This window comes from Nanorana parkeri, unplaced genomic scaffold, assembly GCF_000935625.1.
Source record: "Nanorana parkeri isolate BGI_ZX_2015 unplaced genomic scaffold, ASM93562v1 scaffold654, whole genome shotgun sequence".
NCBI classification, from domain to species: Eukaryota; Metazoa; Chordata; class Amphibia; order Anura; family Dicroglossidae; genus Nanorana; species Nanorana parkeri.
The window spans coordinates 497,255-522,936 of NW_017306922.1; the positions used below are offsets into that span (position 1 = coordinate 497,255).

At 38.7% G+C, this 25,682-nt stretch overlaps 1 protein-coding gene across 3 annotated transcripts in view; it reads left to right on the top strand.

The window, feature by feature from the left end:
• The window catches only part of FAT1 (FAT atypical cadherin 1), a 186,860-nt gene that overhangs the window by 59,584 nt on the left and 101,594 nt on the right, over nt 1-25,682 (top strand). For all 3 annotated transcript variants that reach the window (XM_018563332.1, XM_018563329.1, XM_018563331.1), the window contains exons 3-4: nt 7,886-7,947; nt 21,156-21,485. In XM_018563332.1, the coding sequence (XP_018418834.1) occupies nt 7,886-7,947; nt 21,156-21,485 (392 nt within the window). The remainder of the gene's footprint in view (nt 1-7,885; nt 7,948-21,155; nt 21,486-25,682) is intronic.

A 25,682-nucleotide genomic window follows, 5' to 3' on the forward strand; every position in this document is an offset into this window, starting at 1 on the left:
ACACCCATGGGCATTAGTGGTTGCTGGATAACTGTAGTTTCTGGTTGCTTGAGAGTTACTATTAACTCTCAAGCAACACCCCTTCCCTCACCCATTAGGTTCTGCTATTGCCTATTTTGAATTGCCATAGCCAATAGCAGGCTGGCTATTGCACACGCCCACTGCCCATTGTTTACAGTCCCCTGCCCTGCCGGCTGCAGAATCTAGCCGTCGGCTACAGCAAGATGTAAACAGAGAATTTGGCACCTAAATAAATTAACTTTCTAACAAAAAATTTTTAGTGTGCACATGACTATCAAGCAACTGGCAAAAAAAAATTGAGGGCATATGTCCTCGATTTTTTGTTGTTCTTCTGGTTGCTTGAGTGCCGGATAATGGGGAGTTTACAGTATATTGTTTATATACTCTTATATATCTCTTTTACGCAAGTATGTTAAAAACATAATTGAAAAGACTGTACACTCCCTTTTAAACAGTATTTACCGAGCTGGTACATTTATTTTAATGGAATGCTGAGCCACTGCATGTCTTATATCTTATATCTGATACACTTGTTGCCAAAACATAAAATAGATTGCTTCATGATAGTCTTCTGCTGCAGCAAATCCAGATTGCCGGGGCTGAGCGCTGCATTACCACCTGGTCTCAAATTAAGGCAAGGTGTTATCAAGTCTAAAGTGGTTTAGTCTGTCCTCAAAGAGCCCTGATATTAACAGCACACACTTGGCCAATTTCAGATCTACAGTTTCTTCCAAAGCTAAAACCAATTACAGACTAAAGCTGTTTATTTTGAGGCCAGGTTATATGCAAACATAATTGGATTCCTCATTACTATGTATTGGACTCACTGCAGCATCTACCATGTAATCAAATATTTAGCAAATGAGGAAAGGAAAATTAAAAGTGATGTTATTTTTTTTTTCAATTCTTGGTTCCCCGCTGTCAGACGCGTTTTCCATCTGAGTTTATTTCACAAAGTACATCTTAAATATTCACATTAACATCACTGGAAAAGGTCATATAGTGCTATTATTTGTGCAGGAGGTTTTAGACCTTCACAGCACGCCGTGTGGATGAGCCCTTGTTGTGATTACAGCATCTGTAAGCCCAAGAACAAATATGTAATATATTGCGGATTACCGGTCCATAGATGTGGTGGCTGCATTGGTCTTTTTCAGGCTTCTTTTCCTTTATTTTCAGCTGGTGATCATGCAATTAATGGAGAATTATGGGCAGAGTGGAATACACTCATCCCCATAATTAGAACCAACATGTGACACTACAGCTGTCACATGTCGGCTCTATAGATCAAGAACTGAGTGATCACATACCGCTGATTGCTCAGTTCCCAATCTTCTCCCCACAGAGATTGCACCCTCCCCTCTCTATTCCTCCAGCACTGACTGGATGGACGGTTGGGGAGGGAACAGGCACAGCGGGTTCTGGCTCTATAAAAGCAATAGCCCGCTATATGCTTAGTTTTGGGCCACAGGAGAACATAATAAATGTCCTCCTGTGACCCTAAAGAGAACTATGGTCAAAAAAGGTTGGCCCATAGTTCTCTTTTACGACACATCCTGTCCTAGTGGGTACTCACTGTACTGTATTCATGAAAAAAAAATTATTGTCACTCTACAACATGAAGTGTTAGGCCTACAAAACACCTTTCCCTCACTTCATCTCCATAATTTAGGGATGACTTGTTCTGTAGTTCACAGAGAGAACTTGGAACAAAGCCTACTGATAATACAGTTTTAGTAAAGCCTTTTGATAGAATGAGCTTTTGAAGAAAGAATGCTGTCTGAGTTTTAATTAGAATTACTTTAACTTTTACAGAACAAAAGATAGGAGAGATGGTTTCATTTTTTTAAGACATAATGAGCTTCTGAATCCTCTTAAAGCTGAACTCTGGGCAGAGATGTTATTTGATTTTTAGAAATGACAATTTCTTTCCTTTTGCAATCTTTTTGTTTTGGTATACACTTATCCACCCACTCAGTAATCCCAACCTGAATTAATTTGAATCAGGGCTCTGTCACCTTTATTTTCTTTTAGTACAATAGATGGCCACTATGCCCACTCGCATCCCCTGTGTAGTCCTAACAATAGTGAGCAACAATGTAATTACATCGCTACTCACTGTGGTGGGTGAACCGATTGTCTCAAACTCCCGGTCTGACCTACCCATTTACTTTGTATCATATGATTGACTGGCCAGAAGACTCTTGGTCTTCCAAACCCATCCATGCCTACATGGAAGTATTCAGAGTTTTGGAAGCACTTTAAAAGAAAAAACAAACACCTAGCACCGTTCACAGACCTCGCTCCCAAGGCACACATAATGCTTGAGTAAGGGCGCCCATGTTTCCTGTGATCCTCCCATTTAAGACAAGTTGACGGAGGAGCTGACTAAAAAGATGTCAGTTGATTCCTTTGGAAGGAGATCTCTAAAGGATCCAAAGAGCACCATCTGGGGTGGTTTATTAAGCTCTTTCTGAGCTCTGTATACTTAGTGAGTTCACTATATCTTGTAAGCTGCTTTTTGGATGTGTGAGGTGGAAATTGTGGTGGGCCTGATTTCTCCAGTTGTGGGTGGATTTGTCGGACTGTATATATGTGTATATGCTATTTATGCCCCAATTTTTATGAAATAAAAATGTCTGCTGAAATATATTGGGATATTTTAAATAATAAGTTGGGACAGCAGAGGAAAGTGCAGTGATATGGACAAAAGTTTGTGACTGGCACACTATTAATCCACCACAAAACCACCCACAATTGTAGTCTCAAACAGCTGATAGTAACAATAACAGGAAGTAATAAATGCACTTCCTGGACGCATAACTGCTTGTTCTTGTATATAAAGATGACGCCACACACTTTTAAAAGGTGAATTTACAAAAATAATATGTGCAATGTGTGGAATAATGTACATTCTCATTTTTTATTCTAGCAAAGGAGCTTGAGTAATTGGAATAATGATTGGGGAGATTGTTATACTATCCTGGAATTCAGCATTACCATCTCTTGTACCTCCTTCCCCCTGTAGTTAGATTTCTGAATTTAGCCACAAATATTCAGCGGTGGCCAGATTTGTAAACTTTGATGCTTAGTTCTGCTCCCGTCTACCCTGTACCCTAGGCACTAGCCATCAAGTGCCATTATAGTAAATACACCCCTACATACCATAGCAGTTGTGTGGAAACCAATAAACCTCCCATTGTTTGTGGATGGTGGGAGGAAGCCTATGCAAAAACAGGTAGAATTTGCAAAGGCATTCTACTTGGTGGTAATTGAATCTGGTGAACTATAGCTTCCAAGCAAGATAGCCTGAGCTACGGTGTTCCCCCAGTCTTCTTATTTTTCTTTTGCTCTTGGACCCACCTGTTCCATGGGTCATTTGTTTCCCAAATATTATAAAAGAAAAGTGCCCCCATAAACACATGATGGCAGATTTATTCAGCTCTGATAACCTTCTTAAAGAGGCCCTTTTGCTATACCAAAATATATCCAGCACAGCCATCACCCAATGTCAACAAATAAATGGATACTTCTGGGACAGTTGATCTCCTAGGTCCTTCACAACTCTCAGTGGCTTCTCCTGCCAACCCCCACATCACCACTGTCCCTTGTAAAGAGTGGAGGTCTTTAGGAGGAATCGGTAAAGGCTCCTAGGGACCCAGAAAATCAAAACTTTCCCTGAAGTGATGCTTTTACAGAGGACTTCAGGGGACCATTTTGCAGCATTGAATCTGGTTTCAGTTGCACAGGCAGTGGAAAATGTACGTATTTACCGGTTTTTTTTTTTTTACAGGTATGGATTTACTGGGTATTTTTTGCATTGTGACAGTGTCACTTTAAAATCTTACATATGTCTGTAAGTGCTATTCATAGCAAGATTATATTAGAAAACCTGTCGTTTTTTTGTACTGGTCCCTTAATGGTTTTGCATTATTTTAATTAAATAATGCAGTGACAAAATAGAACATAGTTGAATACAGAAAATATAATAAATTACATAATAAATAAAAAAAAGATTTAATGCAAATTGCTTACGGATTATGTTGTCTTATCTTACTGACTTTTATTTACTTGTTTATTTTGGTTTGAGATTTAGGAGTTTAATTCAGATCCTGTCAGATTTCAGATCTATTAATTTTTAAAGGCAATAGATGCATCAGGAAGACTGTAATTGCCTGAACAAAAGACTACCCCATTAGCCTGGCTGCTTTTTTTATTCAACCATTTTTTTGGATGGTGTCAATAGTTTCTGTGCTTTTGGTGTGAGTCCTTTTGTTCACCGTTTGGAGTTTGCATTCTGTCCTCATTTTCATCACAGATTTTTATGCCCATAGCGAATACATTGTGACTAGTTGCTCTCTGTAAGGAATCGTTAAAATGATTTATGCCCACAGGGTGAGCTAACTTCTAGTTCCCCACTTCTTAACTGTTCTTTCCCAGGATTCTTTTCCCTTCTATTTTTTCTCCTCTACCATGGGAATTGGGAGATTCCCAGGATTATGCTGTCTTGTTGGCAGGCCTTGGCATTCTTTCATCCTAGCAGAGAAGGAAAAATTAGTTATATGATGTTCTTCAGAAATAAAATAATACAAAAGCTTTAAATGTACAAACTTTAACAGAAAGTTAAAACTGTTTTTATGTAAGTTTGTAATGTGCTTGATTTATAGTGGTAAATGCTAAACATTTTTAATAGATAAGACCCCAAGTTTAATTGCGCCACTGTAGCCTGACCCACAAATGATCTGGATAGAACTAATTACATTTTAGCAAACATGCACCTGTTAGTCGAATGGAAAGTCATGTTAATGACTAACAAGGTTATTCACAAAAGGGTGAAGAGTTTGGAGAAGGCAGGAGAAGTGAACAATATAGGACAACATAGCTAAACTGGAAAGTGAGATGAATTGGACAATTCTTCCAAATCAGCTATGCTGTCCTAGATTGTTCCCCTGCCTTCTCCAAACTTTTCACCCTTTTGTGTATAGCTCTGAAGTATTAAATAAGCCTGTAGAATGGGAGAGAATGGGAAGAATGTGATATTGTATATTTAAATGGGTTTGACAGTCCTAAATCAGAATTGTGTAAAGCTTAATCTGACCTCTCACATGTAATGGTTTTCTGAGATCCTTATTATATATGAATACTGACATTGTAATACCTGTTTTAATCAACTGGTGAAATGTACAATGGCAACTCCTGGTTCTGGGGACATGGGAACAAACTGGTAGGGTAAGGGGCATGAAGTACTACAGGAAACCTAATTCCTATTCTCACCTAATGGGCACAGCCAGTATAAGCTTGAAAAGTGATGTTCTGTCCTGGATAAATGTTGGGAAATGTTTTAGCTGGTTTAGCCTTTAATCATATTTGAACATTAAAGTAGCATTAAACGGTCAAACCTTTTTTCAATAACGAATTCAGATTAAACACATATATATTGGCCAGAAAAGTATTTCTTTACATTTGCCTAAACACTAAAGGTGCCCATACACCTTACGACCATCGCAATACTTTTGTCTTGCAATGATCGTAAGCTTATTAAAAGCTCGTACGATCTGCCCATCTTGGACAGGCAGATCATACTTGCGATGACCGCAATGAGGGGCGGGCTTCTGATCACTGCAAACGGGCAGTGTGCGCGTGCGCACACCGACCCATTCGGCAGTTATCGAACAAGCAGGCCATTAACCCGTACGATTCTAGGCGGGTTTTCAAGCCTGCTTGTTCGACTGAAGACGGGTGACCGCACAGTAGAAACGGTCACACGCCTTCTATACACTGTACGATTATCGCACGATTGCGGGATTTCCCGCGATTCTCGTATGATAATCGTACAGTGTATGGGCACCTTTACAATCACCATGATTTCATACATCTGGCTCCAACTCTCTCAGCTTAGCTTCCCTGAACTTCCTGTCCAGTACAAGATCACAAGGTATAGAGCAACCTACAGCAACTTTCTAGCTTGAAGAAGGGAGGAGGGAAGACCGGGGAGCAGGGAAATAGCTTGCCTTAGAGACGCACACAGCTTACTAGCACACACAAGAGTGGCTCCATAGGACCCTGCAAGAGAAAGGAGCCACTCTAAAACAGGATATCAGGACCCACTGCTTTTTCAGGAAACTAACTATTTTATACTTCAAGGAACAGCATCCTTTGTAAGAGATTTAATCTGCATTAGAAATAGCCTAACATCCTTTTGACTGTAATATCACTTTAAATATGGTTGATTCCTTGTCTTTTTAGTCCACGGCTATTAGACCAGCTAGCCAAATATAGCTTTTATATATTTTTTTATAGTATTTATAGCATCTCAAATGGTGCCAGGTGCCTAAGAGTAAAACCATTGAGAATGTATCTTGTTTGAATTGTTACCACAGTATTATTACCAGAGGAATACGCATTCATATTCGTATTAAATAACACTACTTAAATCTTACTGAGCTGCAAAGCTTTTGGGCTGCTGGCTCTGGTGATATTTTCTCTTTATGACACAAAGACCTCAAAATTCATCAACAAATGCTGCACTTTCCAACAGAAGCGTATAACAATACATTCTATGCAGACTATAAGAACTAAGACCCGCTGCCAAGACTCATAGAATCAAGTGATTTAGCAGAAATGCTATTTGGGTTGACTTATTTTAATACTAGCTACAGTGTGGGCAGGTGAAATAATAAAATTAACAGCAAACCTTGGCTCAGCATTTGCTCTGTGCTTTCTCCCTTTCTCAGTCGTCACCCTGTTTAATTTGCTTCATATCATCCTTGTTCCATTGCCAGTATCGCTTATTTACTCCCCATGGGTTAGGCATCTAAACCGCCAAGCAAGCCACTCTTGCCTGGGTTTTCATGAATGGATATTTAGTTGAGAACAACAGTGAGCAATTACTGCTCTACCTGCCTTTAGAACACAGTGGTCCAAATAATATTCAGGGAAATGTTCCCTGGAGGTAAACTTTGTGTTTAGTGTTGATTTGTTCAGTCTCTGTACTTACTGTTGTTTGTGTCAGCTCTATTAATAAATGTGCCATGTCTAGTGAGAACCCCAGTTGGCCATTTAAGTGCTGTTAAAATAATTCTAAGTGACATGCAATTTTACATTGTAGGTTATGTTTATCCTTTCTTGATAAAGGGCAATACACCGGAATTAAACTCAAAATGTCTGTTAATATATATGTATATCATCCTAATTTATATTTAAATATACCGTGACTTTATTATTAACATAAGAGAAGGTGTGAAGTTCATCACATGTTTGAATAATTTGTTCTATGATCCTAATGAGTAACTATAGAGACCCTGTTGCCAGACTGTTATTTTCAACAAAAATCTTCCTGTGAGATTATATGTCCCTTTTTATTATCTGTAAAAGCCTCCCTTTTAACAGCATTGAGAAGCCCTGAGACTGCTGCTGGATATTGCCATCTTGGATGTGATGTTGGCTGTCCCAACAGGCTCAGAGCTGTCACTTAAGTGCTTCTTCCCTGGTTGCTATATAAACGGTTATGTAGGAAAGTGAGGGGAGAGGCTGAGGAGCTTGGCCAGCACAGAGAGTAGTTAGACAATTCTAGATAAGGAGAGGTATATAACGTGTATAGGAGGAGGACACTGTGCTGGGAAATTGACTCCTCCTGGATTAGTCAAATTTTCTAGCTAGTTTTCACCACAAAAAAAATTCCCCTATTTTCACTATGTGGTTAAAATAAGCCACTGAAACTAAGAATTTGGTTTATTTCTGTATGCTACATTTTTCCATGTGTTGTACAAATGAAAGCTTTATTATGTAGGAAGGTTATTGCTAATGCATGCTCCATACACTTTTTTTTTTAATATCCTGACTTAAAATATCTTTTTCTTTCTAGGTCTCATAACAACTACATCAAGAAAGCTTGACCGTGAACAACAATCAGAACATATTCTTGAGGTACTTATTGAAAAAATATACATTTATTTACTATAAAATACTACTGTTAAGCATGTCCATGTAGCTCATTAAAAGTGTCATTATGATGGCTTCCCTTCAAAGATAAATCCTGCCTCTAGCAACATGACCTGGCCCTGGGGATTCATCCATGTTTGCTGTAAACAAGCTGTTCCTGGCCACCACTAGATAAAGGTGTTTGGAGACAGAATGCCTCCTCTGCATTGAGCTGAATAAGCAATGCTTTTCTTGGGAACAGATTTTTCAGAACACAGCAGGAAGTGCTCAGAGTCACGAGGCTGCAGGTAGTATTATTGGCAATTGGACTTATCTTAGGAAAAGATAACCATTATATTCATATTTTTTGAATTTGCTGGGACAGTTACAAATATATCACTTTTAGTTAAAGTGCAGTTAGACATTCATCCATAATGTTAGTACTGTTGGTGTTAAATTTACATTCACATGTTTGTGTGCTCACACTTTCTTTATTGTTAAGACAATTCTACTGATTTTCTAGATTGAAGAACAGTAGAGCCTCCTTAAACCAAAGACACTTGGGGGTTGATTTACTAACCTAAACACACGCACACACCAGGTGCGTGTGATTTTCACACAGCAAAACGTATTTATCAACCAAAAAGTCTCTAAAAGCATATTTCCACTAATGCCATATATGGAAAAATCATGCACATGATGCATATATAATGCTGCTCCACAGTTTAGACAAAAATGGTTAGCTCATGCATTTACATTCCTGCATTCATCAACGCAAGCAACACAACATAGAGCTAATTTACACAACATCACCTTGCAATTCATGCTTGGCTTTGCACAACACACCTGCTGGGTGTGTACACACTACAAAGGTGTTTAGATTCCACCCATAGATCATGCTGGGAGGGAACACACTACAGAGGTGTATACATGTTCGTGGTGTGTTTATAAGGTTAGTAAATCAACCCCTTAGTCTTACAATGACAGGTGAGAGCAGTAAAGACAGAATGGAAAAATTATTTTTGTCCCTTCACTTCCAGAACTGTCTATTATTTTTCCATCTTACTACAGTTATTGCAGAACATGGTTAATGATTTAAACATGCCAGGCATTGAGGTCAGGATCTGGGAAAGCAGGCAAGGATCTGTAGATACCGTACTACTGACAAAGTCAAGCTGGAGAATATCAATTTCAAGTTGCAAACAGTAAAAGCCAGCTTTGTAAGTGGGAAAAAATAAAAGTCTGCAGTCTTACAAAGGCTTGTGTATATGGGAATGTTTCCTTCCATTTCTCTTTTGCTTCACAAAGAAGAGATCATGTATCTCTATATGAAAATCAAAAGTGGATCATCACAGCTGGCAGTCATAGAGGAGAAAATCTACAAATTCTGAGGCCGAGGGAGAATTGTAGGAAAGTAGCACTTTCATTCATACCTTCTGTGTGCATTTCTTCTCGGCTTCACCTAGTTACTTTTCTGTTACTAAGCAAGAATACAGGATGCAGGGAGCAAATAATGCTAGACTGATCAGAGTCTTAATGACTATAAAAATGTTTTCAATTCCTGGAACTTTGAGCTAAAAATGGCTTTTTATGAAAGGATTGACACACACAGCACACTGTCAGAAACACTTTTGTGTTTCAAAATGGACCTTGGCAAATAGTGATAATTGGGTTTTTTAGTTATGGTTTAATCTCTTTTCTGTCAGCGGCTGTCCAGATGTAATTTTTATTTAAAGATTTCGGGAGTGTGATGAATGTTATATTTCATATTGGTTTACAGGATTTCCTGTGTTGTCCTGTTTGGGGTTAATGTGGCGAGGAATATTTCCACGGCTTATAATTGCTTTTTTTTTCATTACTTTTATTTTATGTCACCCCCAGCTGTCTTAGTAGCTCAGCTCTGTTTATTGCCAGCTCAATGTTATAGCAAAGGCACCATAAAGTATGGTTATACAGTGTAATGCAGGCTTTAATGGTTTAATGGTCCTGTTCCTATTTGTCTGTTTAATGGAGGCAAGCTTGAAAATAGTTTGGGAAGGAACCCAGAAACACATTGGTATTTAGAATGGGGGAGCCGCAGCAGCCAAGTGTTGTGTGCATCTGGCAAATTAATTTAATATTGAAATGTTGACCAGATGGACTAGTGTGCTTTTCCCTTGTTTACAAGAAAATTCGATCCGCTACTGCTCTGTGGTTTAGCGATATGAACTCACCGTTCCAGAATACCTTCCTCTAATGGAAAAATCTTCAAACACTGTCACACTCTATGCTGTGGCAATGTTCTATACCAATTTCTGTTGTCATGTTTCATGAAATAAAACTGGCATATTTTTGGTCTTATTTGATTTAGTTGTGACACATTAAGACTTTTCATAGAGGAATCAGCTTATGAGGCACAAGTGTTTGTTACATCTCATATACAGGTTTTTAGCCTCTGTTCCATCTGTTTACCGGCATACAGGGGAGAAGCACCCAAATGAGGAGGGATCATAGATCTACATTTAGTAATATGTATTTTAAGCACATCAGCACTTATGCTAAGGCAGGATTATCTGCTCTTCTTTTTCTCCATCATTCAGCATTGTATATGATCTTTATGATGATCATTTATTTCTTGAACATTAAGGGACACGGGATACATTTATTCAGAGACAGTTGGATGGTATTGCCACCTACAGGTGTTAATATCACTTACTTTGACAGCTTTTTGTTGCCCTGTCCCAATTTTTTTGGAGATGTGATGCTGCCATCAGTTTCCAAATTATCTTATTTTTTTCTTAAACGAACGTACATTTTCTCAGTTTAAAAATGTGATATGTTTTCTATTGTGAATAAAATATGGGTTTATAAGATTTGCAAATCACTGCAATCTGTTTTACATAGTGTCCCAACTTTTTTGGAATTGGGGTTGTAAAGGCTGTAAGCGTTGTAGAATTTGCTGGGACAGTTACAAATATATCACTTTTAGTTAAAGTGCAGTTAGACATTCATCCATAATGTTAGTACTGTTGGTGTTAAATTTACATTCACATGTTTGTGTGCTCACACTTTCTTTATTGTTAAGACAATTCTACTGATTTTCTAGATTGAAGAACAGTAGAGCCTCCTTAAACCAAAGACACTTGGGGGTTGATTTACTAACCTAAACACACGCACACACCAGGTGCGTGTGATTTTCACACAGCAAAACGTATTTATCAACCAAAAAGTCTCTAAAAGCATATTTCCACTAATGCCATATATGGAAAAATCATGCACATGATGCATATATAATGCTGCTCCACAGTTTAGACAAAAATGGTTAGCTCATGCATTTACATTCCTGCATTCATCAACGCAAGCAACACAACATAGAGCTAATTTACACAACATCACCTTGCAATTCATGCTTGGCTTTGCACAACACACCTGCTGGGTGTGTACACACTACAAAGGTGTTTAGATTCCACCCATAGATCATGCTGGGAGGGAACACACTACAGAGGTGTATACATGTTCGTGGTGTGTTTATAAGGTTAGTAAATCAACCCCTTAGTCTTACAATGACAGGTGAGAGCAGTAAAGACAGAATGGAAAAATTATTTTTGTCCCTTCACTTCCAGAACTGTCTATTATTTTTCCATCTTACTACAGTTATTGCAGAACATGGTTAATGATTTAAACATGCCAGGCATTGAGGTCAGGATCTGGGAAAGCAGGCAAGGATCTGTAGATACCGTACTACTGACAAAGTCAAGCTGGAGAATATCAATTTCAAGTTGCAAACAGTAAAAGCCAGCTTTGTAAGTGGGAAAAAATAAAAGTCTGCAGTCTTACAAAGGCTTGTGTATATGGGAATGTTTCCTTCCATTTCTCTTTTGCTTCACAAAGAAGAGATCATGTATCTCTATATGAAAATCAAAAGTGGATCATCACAGCTGGCAGTCATAGAGGAGAAAATCTACAAATTCTGAGGCCGAGGGAGAATTGTAGGAAAGTAGCACTTTCATTCATACCTTCTGTGTGCATTTCTTCTCGGCTTCACCTAGTTACTTTTCTGTTACTAAGCAAGAATACAGGATGCAGGGAGCAAATAATGCTAGACTGATCAGAGTCTTAATGACTATAAAAATGTTTTCAATTCCTGGAACTTTGAGCTAAAAATGGCTTTTTATGAAAGGATTGACACACACAGCACACTGTCAGAAACACTTTTGTGTTTCAAAATGGACCTTGGCAAATAGTGATAATTGGGTTTTTTAGTTATGGTTTAATCTCTTTTCTGTCAGCGGCTGTCCAGATGTAATTTTTATTTAAAGATTTCGGGAGTGTGATGAATGTTATATTTCATATTGGTTTACAGGATTTCCTGTGTTGTCCTGTTTGGGGTTAATGTGGCGAGGAATATTTCCACGGCTTATAATTGCTTTTTTTTTCATTACTTTTATTTTATGTCACCCCCAGCTGTCTTAGTAGCTCAGCTCTGTTTATTGCCAGCTCAATGTTATAGCAAAGGCACCATAAAGTATGGTTATACAGTGTAATGCAGGCTTTAATGGTTTAATGGTCCTGTTCCTATTTGTCTGTTTAATGGAGGCAAGCTTGAAAATAGTTTGGGAAGGAACCCAGAAACACATTGGTATTTAGAATGGGGGAGCCGCAGCAGCCAAGTGTTGTGTGCATCTGGCAAATTAATTTAATATTGAAATGTTGACCAGATGGACTAGTGTGCTTTTCCCTTGTTTACAAGAAAATTCGATCCGCTACTGCTCTGTGGTTTAGCGATATGAACTCACCGTTCCAGAATACCTTCCTCTAATGGAAAAATCTTCAAACACTGTCACACTCTATGCTGTGGCAATGTTCTATACCAATTTCTGTTGTCATGTTTCATGAAATAAAACTGGCATATTTTTGGTCTTATTTGATTTAGTTGTGACACATTAAGACTTTTCATAGAGGAATCAGCTTATGAGGCACAAGTGTTTGTTACATCTCATATACAGGTTTTTAGCCTCTGTTCCATCTGTTTACCGGCATACAGGGGAGAAGCACCCAAATGAGGAGGGATCATAGATCTACATTTAGTAATATGTATTTTAAGCACATCAGCACTTATGCTAAGGCAGGATTATCTGCTCTTCTTTTTCTCCATCATTCAGCATTGTATATGATCTTTATGATGATCATTTATTTCTTGAACATTAAGGGACACGGGATACATTTATTCAGAGACAGTTGGATGGTATTGCCACCTACAGGTGTTAATATCACTTACTTTGACAGCTTTTTGTTGCCCTGTCCCAATTTTTTTGGAGATGTGATGCTGCCATCAGTTTCCAAATTATCTTATTTTTTTCTTAAACGAACGTACATTTTCTCAGTTTAAAAATGTGATATGTTTTCTATTGTGAATAAAATATGGGTTTATAAGATTTGCAAATCACTGCAATCTGTTTTACATAGTGTCCCAACTTTTTTGGAATTGGGGTTGTAAAGGCTGTAAGCGTTGTTCTACTCCTTTCCTCCAGAATCATTATTCTGACATTCTGGCAGCTATAATAGCCTCTGAGCCTGCTGCTATGGATGGTCTGTCTGAAGACTTATATAAAGCCTTTTTGGATGAGTTTGTCCTTGGAAGCTGCAGTTGGCTATCATACCATATTGGTTCTTATTGACAGGGTGCAAGCCAATTTGAAAATGCAACAGCCTGCTGCTTGTACTAGTGCTGTTACTAGTCGGGGATCCCCGAGTTAAAACATTTCCAGTATACCCCTAACTTGAATCTGTTCTGTACAGAGATTGGAAAACTTCTGATAAATGATTCACTCCTCCTAAACACTTTACAGCCCTATATTAATTTCAGAAGAATTTTATTATGAAGTGCGCTGTATCCTCTGTGACCTGGCAATATCCTGCGCAAATAAAACACTGCCTGTACCTATTGAGGATGCACCAGTGTTTATGGATCACACTGACAAACATTTGAAAGCCCTTCCCGAATCTTTATTTTTGCTAGCAGGCTCTGCTTTATAACCTGCCATGGTTGTAATATTTGTCAAACCTTAAGGTGTTGAACTAAACTTGGGTCTTAGGATCCAGCTACTATCCTTACTGATCATGTAGTTGTAGAGCATTTGGAGCTTGTGTCTGTCTGCAGCTCAAATGTACAACATAGATGAGTTATTTGATATTATTCGGGTTAATTTTCCAAATGAGTCCCCTGTCTGTGAAAATGCAGAGAACTCTTTGGATAAAATGCAGAACAACAGTATAAAAAATGCTGGCTGTGCATGTTTTTGGTGAATGTTTCTTTTGTGCTTTTACAGATAACTTTATAAAGGGTTTCACTAGTGGTAAGCATACTCATCTGCTCCAGCAGAAGTAATCTAGGCCTCAAATAGGGAACGCTTCCATCTCTTAAGCCAAGAAGAGTTAATTTTGTTTCTTCAGGCTTCACACTTCAAGGCCATACCCAAACCAAGGCCCTCTGTAATCAAAAACCTTGGGCCTTTACATCCCTAAAACCTTCAGACATATTCTCTTCATAATGAAAGGCTGCTCCCACTTTATTCTGTTGAGGGAAAATCCGCTCAAACTCTCCAACAATCTGATGCAGACAGCCCAGATCCTAAAAATGTTTGGTTGAATCCTAAACCTGTAAAAAAATTGTGCTTGAACCAACACATCACTTGGAGTATCTGGGTCGTATTCTAGACACAGCTCAAGTCAGAATTTTCCTCCCCCAGGAGAAACATCTAGGGCTGCAACCAACTAGTCGATAATAATCGGTATTGAGAATAGTTGTCAACTATTCTCATTATCGACTAGTTGGTTGGATCCCCCAGCTCTCCCCTCCACATTGGAAGGAAGGCACAACAAGCAGAAGGCGGGTGCAAAAGCCATCCTGCTATTGGCTATTGCAATTTGAAATGGCCTGCTGTATTACATTCAGCTGCTGTCTGCGGAATCTTGCCACCGGCAGCTGTCATTCCCTGGCTTAAGCTATTCAAGTGCCATGTGCTTACAATACAATTATGTAAAAAAAAATAAATAAAAGGTGGAAAAAAAGTATTTTTCAGTTATGGCCTGACAAATTCTGCTGCGGGAGGTGCGTTGCAGTGCTATTCATTTCAATTGCACCCCAACCCCGCCTCACAGTGTGATCGTCTGCACTGGAACGCACGCTACAGCACTGTTCCAGTGAGGTGCAATTGCAGAAAATTATGCCTGCAGATTTATTCTGAAGTAAACTTTGTTTGTAACACTCCATTTGTGTATTTTATTTTAAATGAAGGATGTTTTTTATTTCACTTGTTTATCTGATTAATTGAAAAATAATCAGCCAACGAATCGATTATGAAAATAATAATTTGTTGCACCCAAGAAACATCTAACTCACCGCTACCAGACTTGGAGTATACATTTCAGGAGCCATACAACTCTGCACCTCTGCATGAAACCCTTGGGCTTGACGGTAGCCTCTATTGAGGCAGTTCCATTTGCCCGATTCCAATCCAAACCCCTACAACACAACATTTTGTCAGTGTATGACACATTGGGGTTGATTTACTAACCTTTTAAACACACCACGAACGTGTATACACCTCTGTAGTGTGTTCCCTCCCAGCATGATCTATGGGAGGAATCGAAACACCTTTGTAGTGTGTGTACACACCCAGCAGGTGTGTTGTTCAAAGCCCTGCAATGAATTGCAAGGTAATGTGGTGTAAATTAGCTCTATGTTATGTTGCTTGCGTTGATGAATGCAGGAATGTAAATGCATGAGCTAACCATTTTTGTCTAAACTGTGAAGCAGCATTATATATGCATCATGTGCATGATTTTTCCATATATGACATTAGTGGAAATATGCTTTTAGAGACTTTTTGGTTGATAAATACGTTTTGCTGTGTGAAAATCACACACACCTGGTGTGTGTGTGTGTTTAGGTTAGTAAATCAACCCCATTGGTTCAATCGCTGTACATACTGACTCACCTGACACCAAAAACTAGATTATCTCTGGCTTAGTGGCTCAGCAAGCCTGCCCTGGGATTATTAGAATTTCTCCTCCCATTGTCTCTGAACATCCTTACAAAAGATACCAGCCTGAAGGTCAGTGTGCAAGGGACTTGGATGCGGTATGAATCTTGTCTCCTGATAAACATCCTTGAGCTCAGAGCAATATAGTTGTCCTTGTAGTGCTAGAAAACCTGACTAGAGTTCAATGACTATGGTAATCTAACTAGGATTCAGTCGGACAGTGTCACAGCAGACCACACATCAACCATCAAAGGGTTTAATTGGTGGTAAGAGTACTCATCTACCCCAGCAGAATAAGTCTAGGCCTTAAATCAGAAGTCGTGCTTTGGCAAAGGATTAAGAAATTATTCTAGTCTGAGCAGAACTGCACGTGAAAGCCTTGTCTGGAAATGTTTCAGGACCTATATTGCAGCTGAGCGACACCGAATGCGGACCTGCCGGCCTCAAGGTTTAACAAAAAACTGGATAGTTTTGTCTCCAGGTGCAGAGATACTCTAGCAGAAGTAGTTGATCTTTTGCTGACCCCAAGGGATCAGTACAGCCTGATTAATGCCTTTCTCGTCTATTTTGCAAGATCGTCATAGGGGACAATACGGTGATTCTCATAGCTACGAACTAGCTCAAGCAGATGTGATACTCTGACTTTATAAAACTTCTGGCAACCACACCCTGGGCTGGATCGCCTATTCCAAGTCCCTCTTCACAGTTGCTGCCTTCAACGGCATGGCTGTTGAAGCCCAAGTACTGAGAGACAGGGGTCTCGTTAATTCCCACTCTTAAAGACTAGGAAGTCCACCTCCCACAAGGTCTAGTATTGCAAATAGAATGCTTCTATTCAATCCAGGAAATTTTCCAGTAGAAAAATCCCTACCTTTTTGAAAGCAGGCCTGGATCAATATTTGTTCCTGAGTACCATCAAAGGGCAAATCTCTGCATTGGCAATCTTATTCCAAAGCCCGCTAGTATCCCAGTTGTTGGTAAAGACTTTTAGCAGAAAGGGTGTTTCTCATGTAGCTCTCCTGTGCAACCACTTGTGATGCTGTGGGATTTGAGTATGGTTCTGTTGGCACTTCAAAAGCTGCCTTTTGAACCTAGGAGGAATATTCGTCTTTCCATCCTCTCTATCAAGGGGTGTTCCTTGTTGCCACCTCTTCGAGGCATGTGTTGCTGAGCTGGCAGACCTGTCCTGTATCCTTTCAGATCTTACCAAGTATAAGGTGGTATAAGATTTTGAGGCCTAGACCCTCCTTCCTTCCTAAGGTGGCCTCAATTAGGACAAAGTTCTTCCATTTCTCTGTCCAGCTGTAGTTTACTAGAAGGAAATCTCTTTATATATTTTTTTGTCCTCACTGGTCAATGATCTTCCAGTTAATATCAGTACTTTATTTGATTGATTTAATTAATTAATAATAGTAATAAAAAAACTATTTATGGAAATAGTGATATAGAGATTTAAATTAGGCAAAAAAAATTTCAGTCCATCCATCTTATCTTGTTAAAATAACAGAAAATTTTACATTTTCAAAGGAGTGTCAAGAGTTCCAGTAGTTACATGGTATAGTGTATCATTTGCTTATATCAGATCATTAGATAAAGAGCTTTGATCACTGTCTTTTTCAATAAGGCAGAGAAGTACCACTTTTAGAAATAAAATGACACCCTTGAACAACAATTATCTTTTACACTTCAGGAAAAATACGCTTCCTGATGGTGTCCAACATTTTTAACGGAAGTATCACAATGCTTTTCGGATTAGTGCAGATGTTAATGTTTATTTAATAGGAATGCATGGACTGTGGTTTAATAGTTACTGCATACCTTTTTTGTAACTTGACCAAGCATATTTGGGATCACATTGATCTCTTACATTTGAAGAAGTTCTCTTTTAAACAAGGGTCTTTACATGTAAGCACCATGTGGCTAAGATATGAGCTCTTTTATGGGATCAGAATACAAACCCATTTACTGTATGTGCAAGCCTCCTGGTGGACATTCTGTCTTCATATGATTAAATATTATTTTTGTTCCTTTGTTATAGTGACCCTAAGGCAAGGCAGAGAAAACAGGATCATGTCCAAAGTGCAGCTAATTTGGTTTCAGCTTACTAAAGTCAGATCAGAAGACACTAAGTTCTATTTGGCTGTTATGGTTGCCTGTACCTTTCTTTAATTTTTCTTGTCAGTTATTTTCCTATTGTTTACTTCATTCTAAACCAATCTAGGAACAATTGTAAAACAATTACTCATCTTGGTGCATTGCTTCCACCTGATAGCAAAAAAAGAAAAAACATATAAACAGCGCTCTCGGATGGGCAACAAATTAGCTTAGAGGCGTGTGTGCAGCCCTGGGAAACAGGAGGAGAACCTGTGGATTGTGAATATTCAAAAAACCAAGGAAGGGCGCAGAGAACACTGGCTGGTTAACAAAGTAGTGAACACCTGATAGCACCAACATTTATAAGTCTTGATGCCCAAACTGCAGCATTCCGAATATTTCTGAAAACTCATCCGATTTCTTAGGTTATGAGCATGGGGGTTTGCTATGCAAGGTAGAGCTTCTGTTTGTCAGCCTAATTAATTAACTTTTTATAACATTTCTGGTGCAACAATCTGCTAATTTTAATGAAGTGATGATTCTGTGAAATTATGTGAGCCTTTCCATTTGTTACTGAGTCAAGAATGCACTATTTTTAAGACAACCTATTTTGTGTTAAGGTATATCTAGAGCCAAAACTTTTAGCGGTGAACATTTTGGAAATCCCTATCAGTTTTTTATTGCTACTTGTGGCCCCGATAGGGACCTTTATGCTCTCAAGTTGTCATGGTGAGGTGACCATTGTCAGTGGGGCTAAAAGTGAAGTAATAAAAGGGAAATATTTTAATGGGAAAGAGGGTGTTTCCTTCACGTTATCTAAGAGGACATTTTGAAGAGATTCCTCTCGCTTCCTGTTGCATCTTTGGGACAGGATGTGAAGGGGTACCTCCCCAATGGGACACAGATAGCAGGAAAAAAAATACAGGAGTTCTAACCATTCCTTATTCTTTTCAAAAATGAAAAAAAGTTTTGGCTTAAGATATATTTTAAATTATTTGTAAACATATTTGCAGTGTTAAAATTAAGCCGTGCAGTGGTTTTGGAAACATGTCTCTTGTGTGTTTCTTTTTTTCTTTATGATTACCAGCTTTGATGTGTCAGCTGTGAAATTAATGTATATTTTTTTCATTCTTGTGAACAAAGCTTCCTTGATATATCAATTTGTCATCAATAAGCAGACAAAATCATTTTAATAAGCACTAAAGAAAAAAAAAACATAAAGCAGTCTAGCTTTTACAGTTTCTCATTGCCAATACAGTAGATGTAGGGTTTGACGTTCTTACTATACACAGAAAGGTAGATGGGGAAACAGACCAATGTTCTTTCCATGCCTCCGTTTCTATTTTTCACATATCAGAATAAAATGCAGCTAGATTTAAACAACTATTACAGTGAGAGATATTGACCTTAGCATATATGACTGCATGGGAAACGGAATTAGGTACACCACTATCTATGGATGAGTGGCAACAATTTACCACTCGTTTAACCTTGGGCTTGCTTAATGCATCTCTACTCGAGGCAAACTATAAAGTTGTCTCCCGTTGGTATTTAGTACCGACCAGGCTAGCATCTATGTTCCCAGAAACTAGTTCTTTGTGTTTTAGAGGATGTAAACAACAGGGCTCGATGCTTCATGTTTGGTGGCATTGTCCAAAATTGTGTCCCTTATGGAATAAGCTTTTTCCCCTGCTGTACCGGATCCTCGGGATTCATGTCCCGAGAGACACGCAGTACTTCTTATTAAATAGACCAATCCCGGGGATCCCGAAAACACTGGGCAAATTCTTATCCTTATTTTTCCTAGCGGTTAAGACTTCAATTGCTCTGGCTTGGAAAACCGAAACTGTTCCATTCTCTTTGGTATTGTCTAAAATAAATTGGATAATGATCCATGAGAAATTATCTAGTATTCTGCAAGATAGATATGCTCAATTTGAAGCGGTATGGGAATCTTGGTTGAGGCAGGCAATCTCGAGCCCATGTTGAGCATGATTATCTTGCCCAGGCTAAACACAGTTTTGCTGGATTGGAGCTCGGGAGTCTGTAATTTTGTATAATTTTATTTTTATTTTTTGTTATTCATGCTTTTGTTATTGGGTCTATTAATATTATTTGTAGGTCTAGTGTCTTGCCCCCCTTCGGGGGGATATACATTTAAAATCAACATAGGGAAATGTCATGTGCTGACATAATGAGTTAATGAGGTGACCCACTAGCTTTGGGAAGCAATGAAAGGGCTTATCTGCCTTTAAGGTAGATAGGCAATAAAGTAAATGGTTAAATTGTGATCGAGGTTATTAGGAGGTTGCTCGAAGAGATAAGGGGGATATCAATCTGATGTTTAATAGCACCAGATGGAATGTTGTGTGGCACATGTCTTCTAATGTAACAGAATTTGTAGACATACGAAACTAAAAAAACGAATAAAAACTTTGAAAGAGAGAGATATTGACCCTTCATGGTGTTTCATGATGCCTAGAAACACATAATTACTCCAGACTGCCCCTTCTTTATCAGTATCTACCTGGACTGTGTTTCAGGTTCTTTTTTAAAAAAAGTCAAACTTTTCACCCCAGTGAGAAATGAGCATCATTCATGGGCATGTAATGTTAAACCTTAATGTATCATTTTGTCAGCTGGTGTTACAATTTCATGTGAAGTGGCAGTTACCAAATGGCAAGCAATTGGCAGGGTTTGAGTTGCTAATGACAAAACACAAGAAGTAGCGTATGCCTTTGTTTTTTACAAACAGAACCTGACGAAACGCAGCTTTCGCTGACAAGTATCAGCTGGCTGTGACAAATATTCAGAGATTAAGGCTTTTTGAACAACCAATCACTTAAATCTCTATACAGATTTGTTTGCTTTTTCGGCAAGTGATTAAATGTTTAGCTGCTTGTAAGAATAATAAATTCTGTTCTTTCCTGAAGAGTTATTTCATGCTGTGCTTGTTTTCCAAACTATGTATTCATTTAAGAAGACTTTCAAATGAGCATTTTGTTCAGGAGTGTTTTGGAAATGTTTAATACCTCTGCTTTTCTTTGCAAGAGTTGCCTAAAGAGATTTAACAAAATATGTGTTGCTTTGTGACAGGTTATCATTACAGACAATGGATACCCTCTAAAGTCCACTGTGTGCCGGGTCATTGTAAAGGTGCTGGATGAAAATGACAACAAGCCTCAGTTCCTCCAAAAATTTTACAAGATCCAACTTCCCGAGCGTGAAAAAATTGATCGCGATAAAAACACCAAGAGGGATCCCATATACAGAGTTATTGCTGTTGATAAGGACGACGGTCCCAATGCAGAAATTTCTTACAGTATTGAGGATGGAGATGAGCATGGCAAGTTCTTCATTGAACCCAAAACCGGAGTGGTTTCTTCCAAAAAGTCTTCTGCAGCAGGAGAATATGATATTCTTACGGTGAGTGAAATCTGATAAGTAGACCCTGCAGAACAAATGAAAAAATATCTGTATGACCTAAAAATCTAAAACAACTGATAGCTGGGTAGTAATTCCAATACCAGAATTAGATTCCCATTATGAATATAAAGTATATCTGAAATATTTGTAGTGTTCCTACTTATGAAAGGCTGATTTCAGTTATCGCTGGCCCTTGCTAGATAGAATCACATATTGGTTTTTATATTTCAGGGAGACTCCATAGTGAAATTACCCCTCAGTTGTAAAGTTATCACCATTTTATTGCTGTACCCTTAGATTGTGTTAATTCTTCAATATGGTTAACTTATTATTCTTATACCATAATTTGAAGAAAGATTGAGGCTTATTTTGCATACACATTTACTTGCTTGTTCTTCACTAACAAGAGACAATTTATTAAATTGCTCAAAATAAAGAAAAAACATATCTGCAATACATACACATTTCCTCATGTTTTACCCCTTTAAAAAGCAAGAAAAGATATCTGGTATTCCTGGCAGAAATACAGTGAGTGCCTAACTTTCTGTAGTCAGCTGACATTGATGCCGCTACTGGACTGATATTCCAAGCAGTGTTTTCAGCCCTATGTGAGTTCTTCTGTCGGACTATAGAACTCTGCTGTTACCCGACCCTCTCTGTCCCTATGCAAATGCATACAAACATTAGTAAATCTTCGAACAAAACAATGCCACTGCCTTGACTCCCAAGATCCTGCCTGTATACTGTGTAGGGAAAGGGCTCATGGGAGATGTGGTTCTGGGGGGAATGCCTACATCAATAGAAAGTAACATAGGGCACTCAGCTGACCCCTCCTCCCAGCAGCTACCCTGCAAGAATTTTACAAGCGTGGTGATGATACGTAGGAATATAAAAATGTTTCTCACTACAGGAAAAAAGGTGAAAAAAAGCAATGTTGAAACATGCTCTAGAGGGAGAGAGGGAGGTTTGGGTTAAATTTAGATCATATCAATGCAAATACTGTCAAGTTAAGATTAGGGTTATCAATAGCTTGAATACGGTTGTAATTTTAATTTTCTAGCCTGCACTAGAATCAGTGATTGGTTTTATTTTCAACACCTAATGTGCACTAACTAGATATATAAAAATTAAAATGAGAGGAACATTAAAAGAGATATGCAGGTGCAAATTTATTGTTTGGCTTTAAGCAAATAAGATCAGGCTGCATAAATGTAAATAAAGAGCAACTATATTTCTAGTTAAACCATAACAGCAACAATATTCAGATCATATACGATCAGATCATGTAAGCTGATTATTTTTCATGATGTGTCATTTACCCTTTAAAACTACCAACACTACAAATACTCTATACTTATGATCAAGCCTGGGAAGGATGGTTTGCACTTTATAACTATTGCATATAACACTTATAGTGTAACATACTGTATGTAATAGAAGTAAGAGCGGTGCACTTTTGTTTGGTAAATCAAAGTTTTCGTTCTACCCTTCAATGACAAGGCAGTGATCAAACTCTATGCCATAATAATAGTAGAGGTCACCAACCTGGCTGTGCTGTGTGACATGACTGTGTAGATATTATGACTGCAAATTATTTGGCATGGAAAAAACCTCCATTATATCTATTTCAGCTGTGTATTTAGCTGTTTGCCCGGAGATTAGCTTTAAATACCTGTCCTGCAGCAAATTGCATATGGCTACTGCTCATTGTTTCAATGTCCTGTTTCCATTTTCTTCTTTCTCCAGAATATACTTAATGATTCTATCCTTGGCTATTTAAACAGAGAGCCGTATATGTTATTCATAACACGTGTGCTCTGTTATCTTAGCAGTTCGCTGTTTGAGATAATGTGTACCTCGGAGACCTGGAATAAAAATATTTCAGGAACAGTTAATTACAAGAGCCACAACATTTTTTTTGCTGCTGTACATTGGCACTATGACTATGCGTTTAATCTACATGCTGCTCGGAGCTATGAATATGTTGGCAATTTCCTAAACATAAAGATAATTCATGTCAAGGTCTAAGCTAAGAATAGTTATGTTTTCCTCCTTCTAGCTGCCTATCTGATAGGCTGTCTGCAGTGATAGCTGTAATATCTTTTGTACTCCATAATTGCAATGCTCTCCTGCACCGCAAATTGCTAAAAGCAGGGCAGCCCGTACACTAGTTCATCTACTACTGGACTGAGAAGGACTGAGAACAAGGCAGGCATACCAGGATTTATCTTAGATATGCATTCTAGAAACAGAGACCATTGTGGGATGAGTGGGACTAAACTCATGCAGGTACTGCCTCTAGCAGCTGATTTTTCCCCATCGATTCCGTAAGTGCTGCCTGCTTCTAGCAGTTGATGTTTCTCCATTGATTGCATAAGTGAATTGCCACATTGAAATCCTCATGTATTCTTGTAGTCATTTAAGTCACTATGATCTTACACTATCCCAAGTGTTAAGCATGGGGGTGGATTTGTTATGGTATATGGCTGTGAAAATATTGTGTGTGTATAGGTAAGAATGGATTCTAGTATGTATCAACATATCCTGGAGGCTAATATACTACATTCAGAAAAGACGCTGAAGCTAAAAAGAGCTTGGCTATTTCAAGAAAGACAGTGATCCTAAATACACCTAACTAACCGTAAACGGGTTCTAGAAATGTATGATTCAAATTGAAATATAGCTTCCCTATTGGGTTCTAACACCTCTCAGGGGACTATGGCAATTGGATCTGTACTTGAGTTAAACATTTTACCTACTTCCCACAGTCTTTGCAATGCTGTCAATTAAAATAAGTAATATGTGAAATGAGCAGATATAGTGAGGTCTACTCTTGCAGTGCATATAAACCCTAACAATGAACTTCTTTTATTTGGTCTCTTTTAGTCTTGTAAATTTACCATTGAAAGTATTTTGTTATATCTATTAGTGTAAAAAAAAAAACGTAAAACTGTTGATCATGCTAGAATCATGTGAGCTCATCTATGTAGACTAAACAACTCCTTTCTGCTATGGAGAAGAGGAGTGGATAGTCTCATCCTAGAGTGACACACTGCTCCTCCATTAATACAGAAAGGTAAATGAGCATTGTCACTATAGGACAAGATGTGTGCTGCTGGCAGGATCATCAGGTTAAACAAAAGGGGGGAAAAGCCTGAAAAAGCTAACTAAAACAGTCACCTCATCTAAGGAATGGTAAGCTACAAAATATAAAATTTTTATTTATTGGCTAAGATGCACTTTAATCATCTCGATCAGCGGTTCTCAACCTGTGGGTCGTGACCCCGTCAGGGGTCGATTGACGATTTGCCAGGGGTCGCCTAAAGACATCCCAACTTTCCCGGACGCTCCAGGAGTCTCCCGATATTAGATAGCGGCTCCCGGCCGCCCCGGGAGAGAAGCACTTTCTTCCGGAAAGGTTTACTCTGCTCGATTGAACTTTCCCTGCTCTGGTTTTTTTTTTTCTGACATTGGAGCCGCCGGCAGTCAGAAAAAAAGAAGAAAAAAACAGTATAGGAATGCATAGCTAGATTCCTATTGGCTATTTCACTTTGCAATAGCCAATAGCAAACTAGCTATTGCACCCGCCTGTAATGAATCGTACAAGCGTAACTTGGTGTGTAGGATCACAGCTGCGGAGGTTAAGTTGAAATGGCTCAGGTGGGAGGTTCCCGATTACACTTTGATTACAGGGAGTGAAGACGGAACCTCTTACACATCATATGCCATCTATAGTGGGAGTAATGGGAGTGGTTTGAACTGTAATACACGGCTCAATTGTAAGGCATTGGGCCGTGGTGTGGTTTGTAGTTCGCCTTAGTTACTTCACTAGGAGGTCGAACGTAGTTTTAACCTAGTATGCGAGAGAATACGACAGTCCACTACAATTTGTACAGGAGATGGCCTTATCACAGAGTGTGAGTAATTGCAGATGGTAACAGCTTCAGGCTGAGCATATACAGAGTTCTAATGGACATCAGTAGGAGCGTACTTAAATGAATTCCCCACAAGGTGGCAGCAACAACACTTCAACAGTCTTCAGTCTAAGTTGGTAATACTTGCTGTTGAGATGGAAAGTCCATGCAGGGAAGTGAAGTGGTCGCCTTGATGTGATGGCAGTCCTGAAGGGTGATCTCCACGTTCTGGTGCAGCAGGTTCTCGGTGGTATCCACAGTGAGACGGTCTCCTTTACTTGGG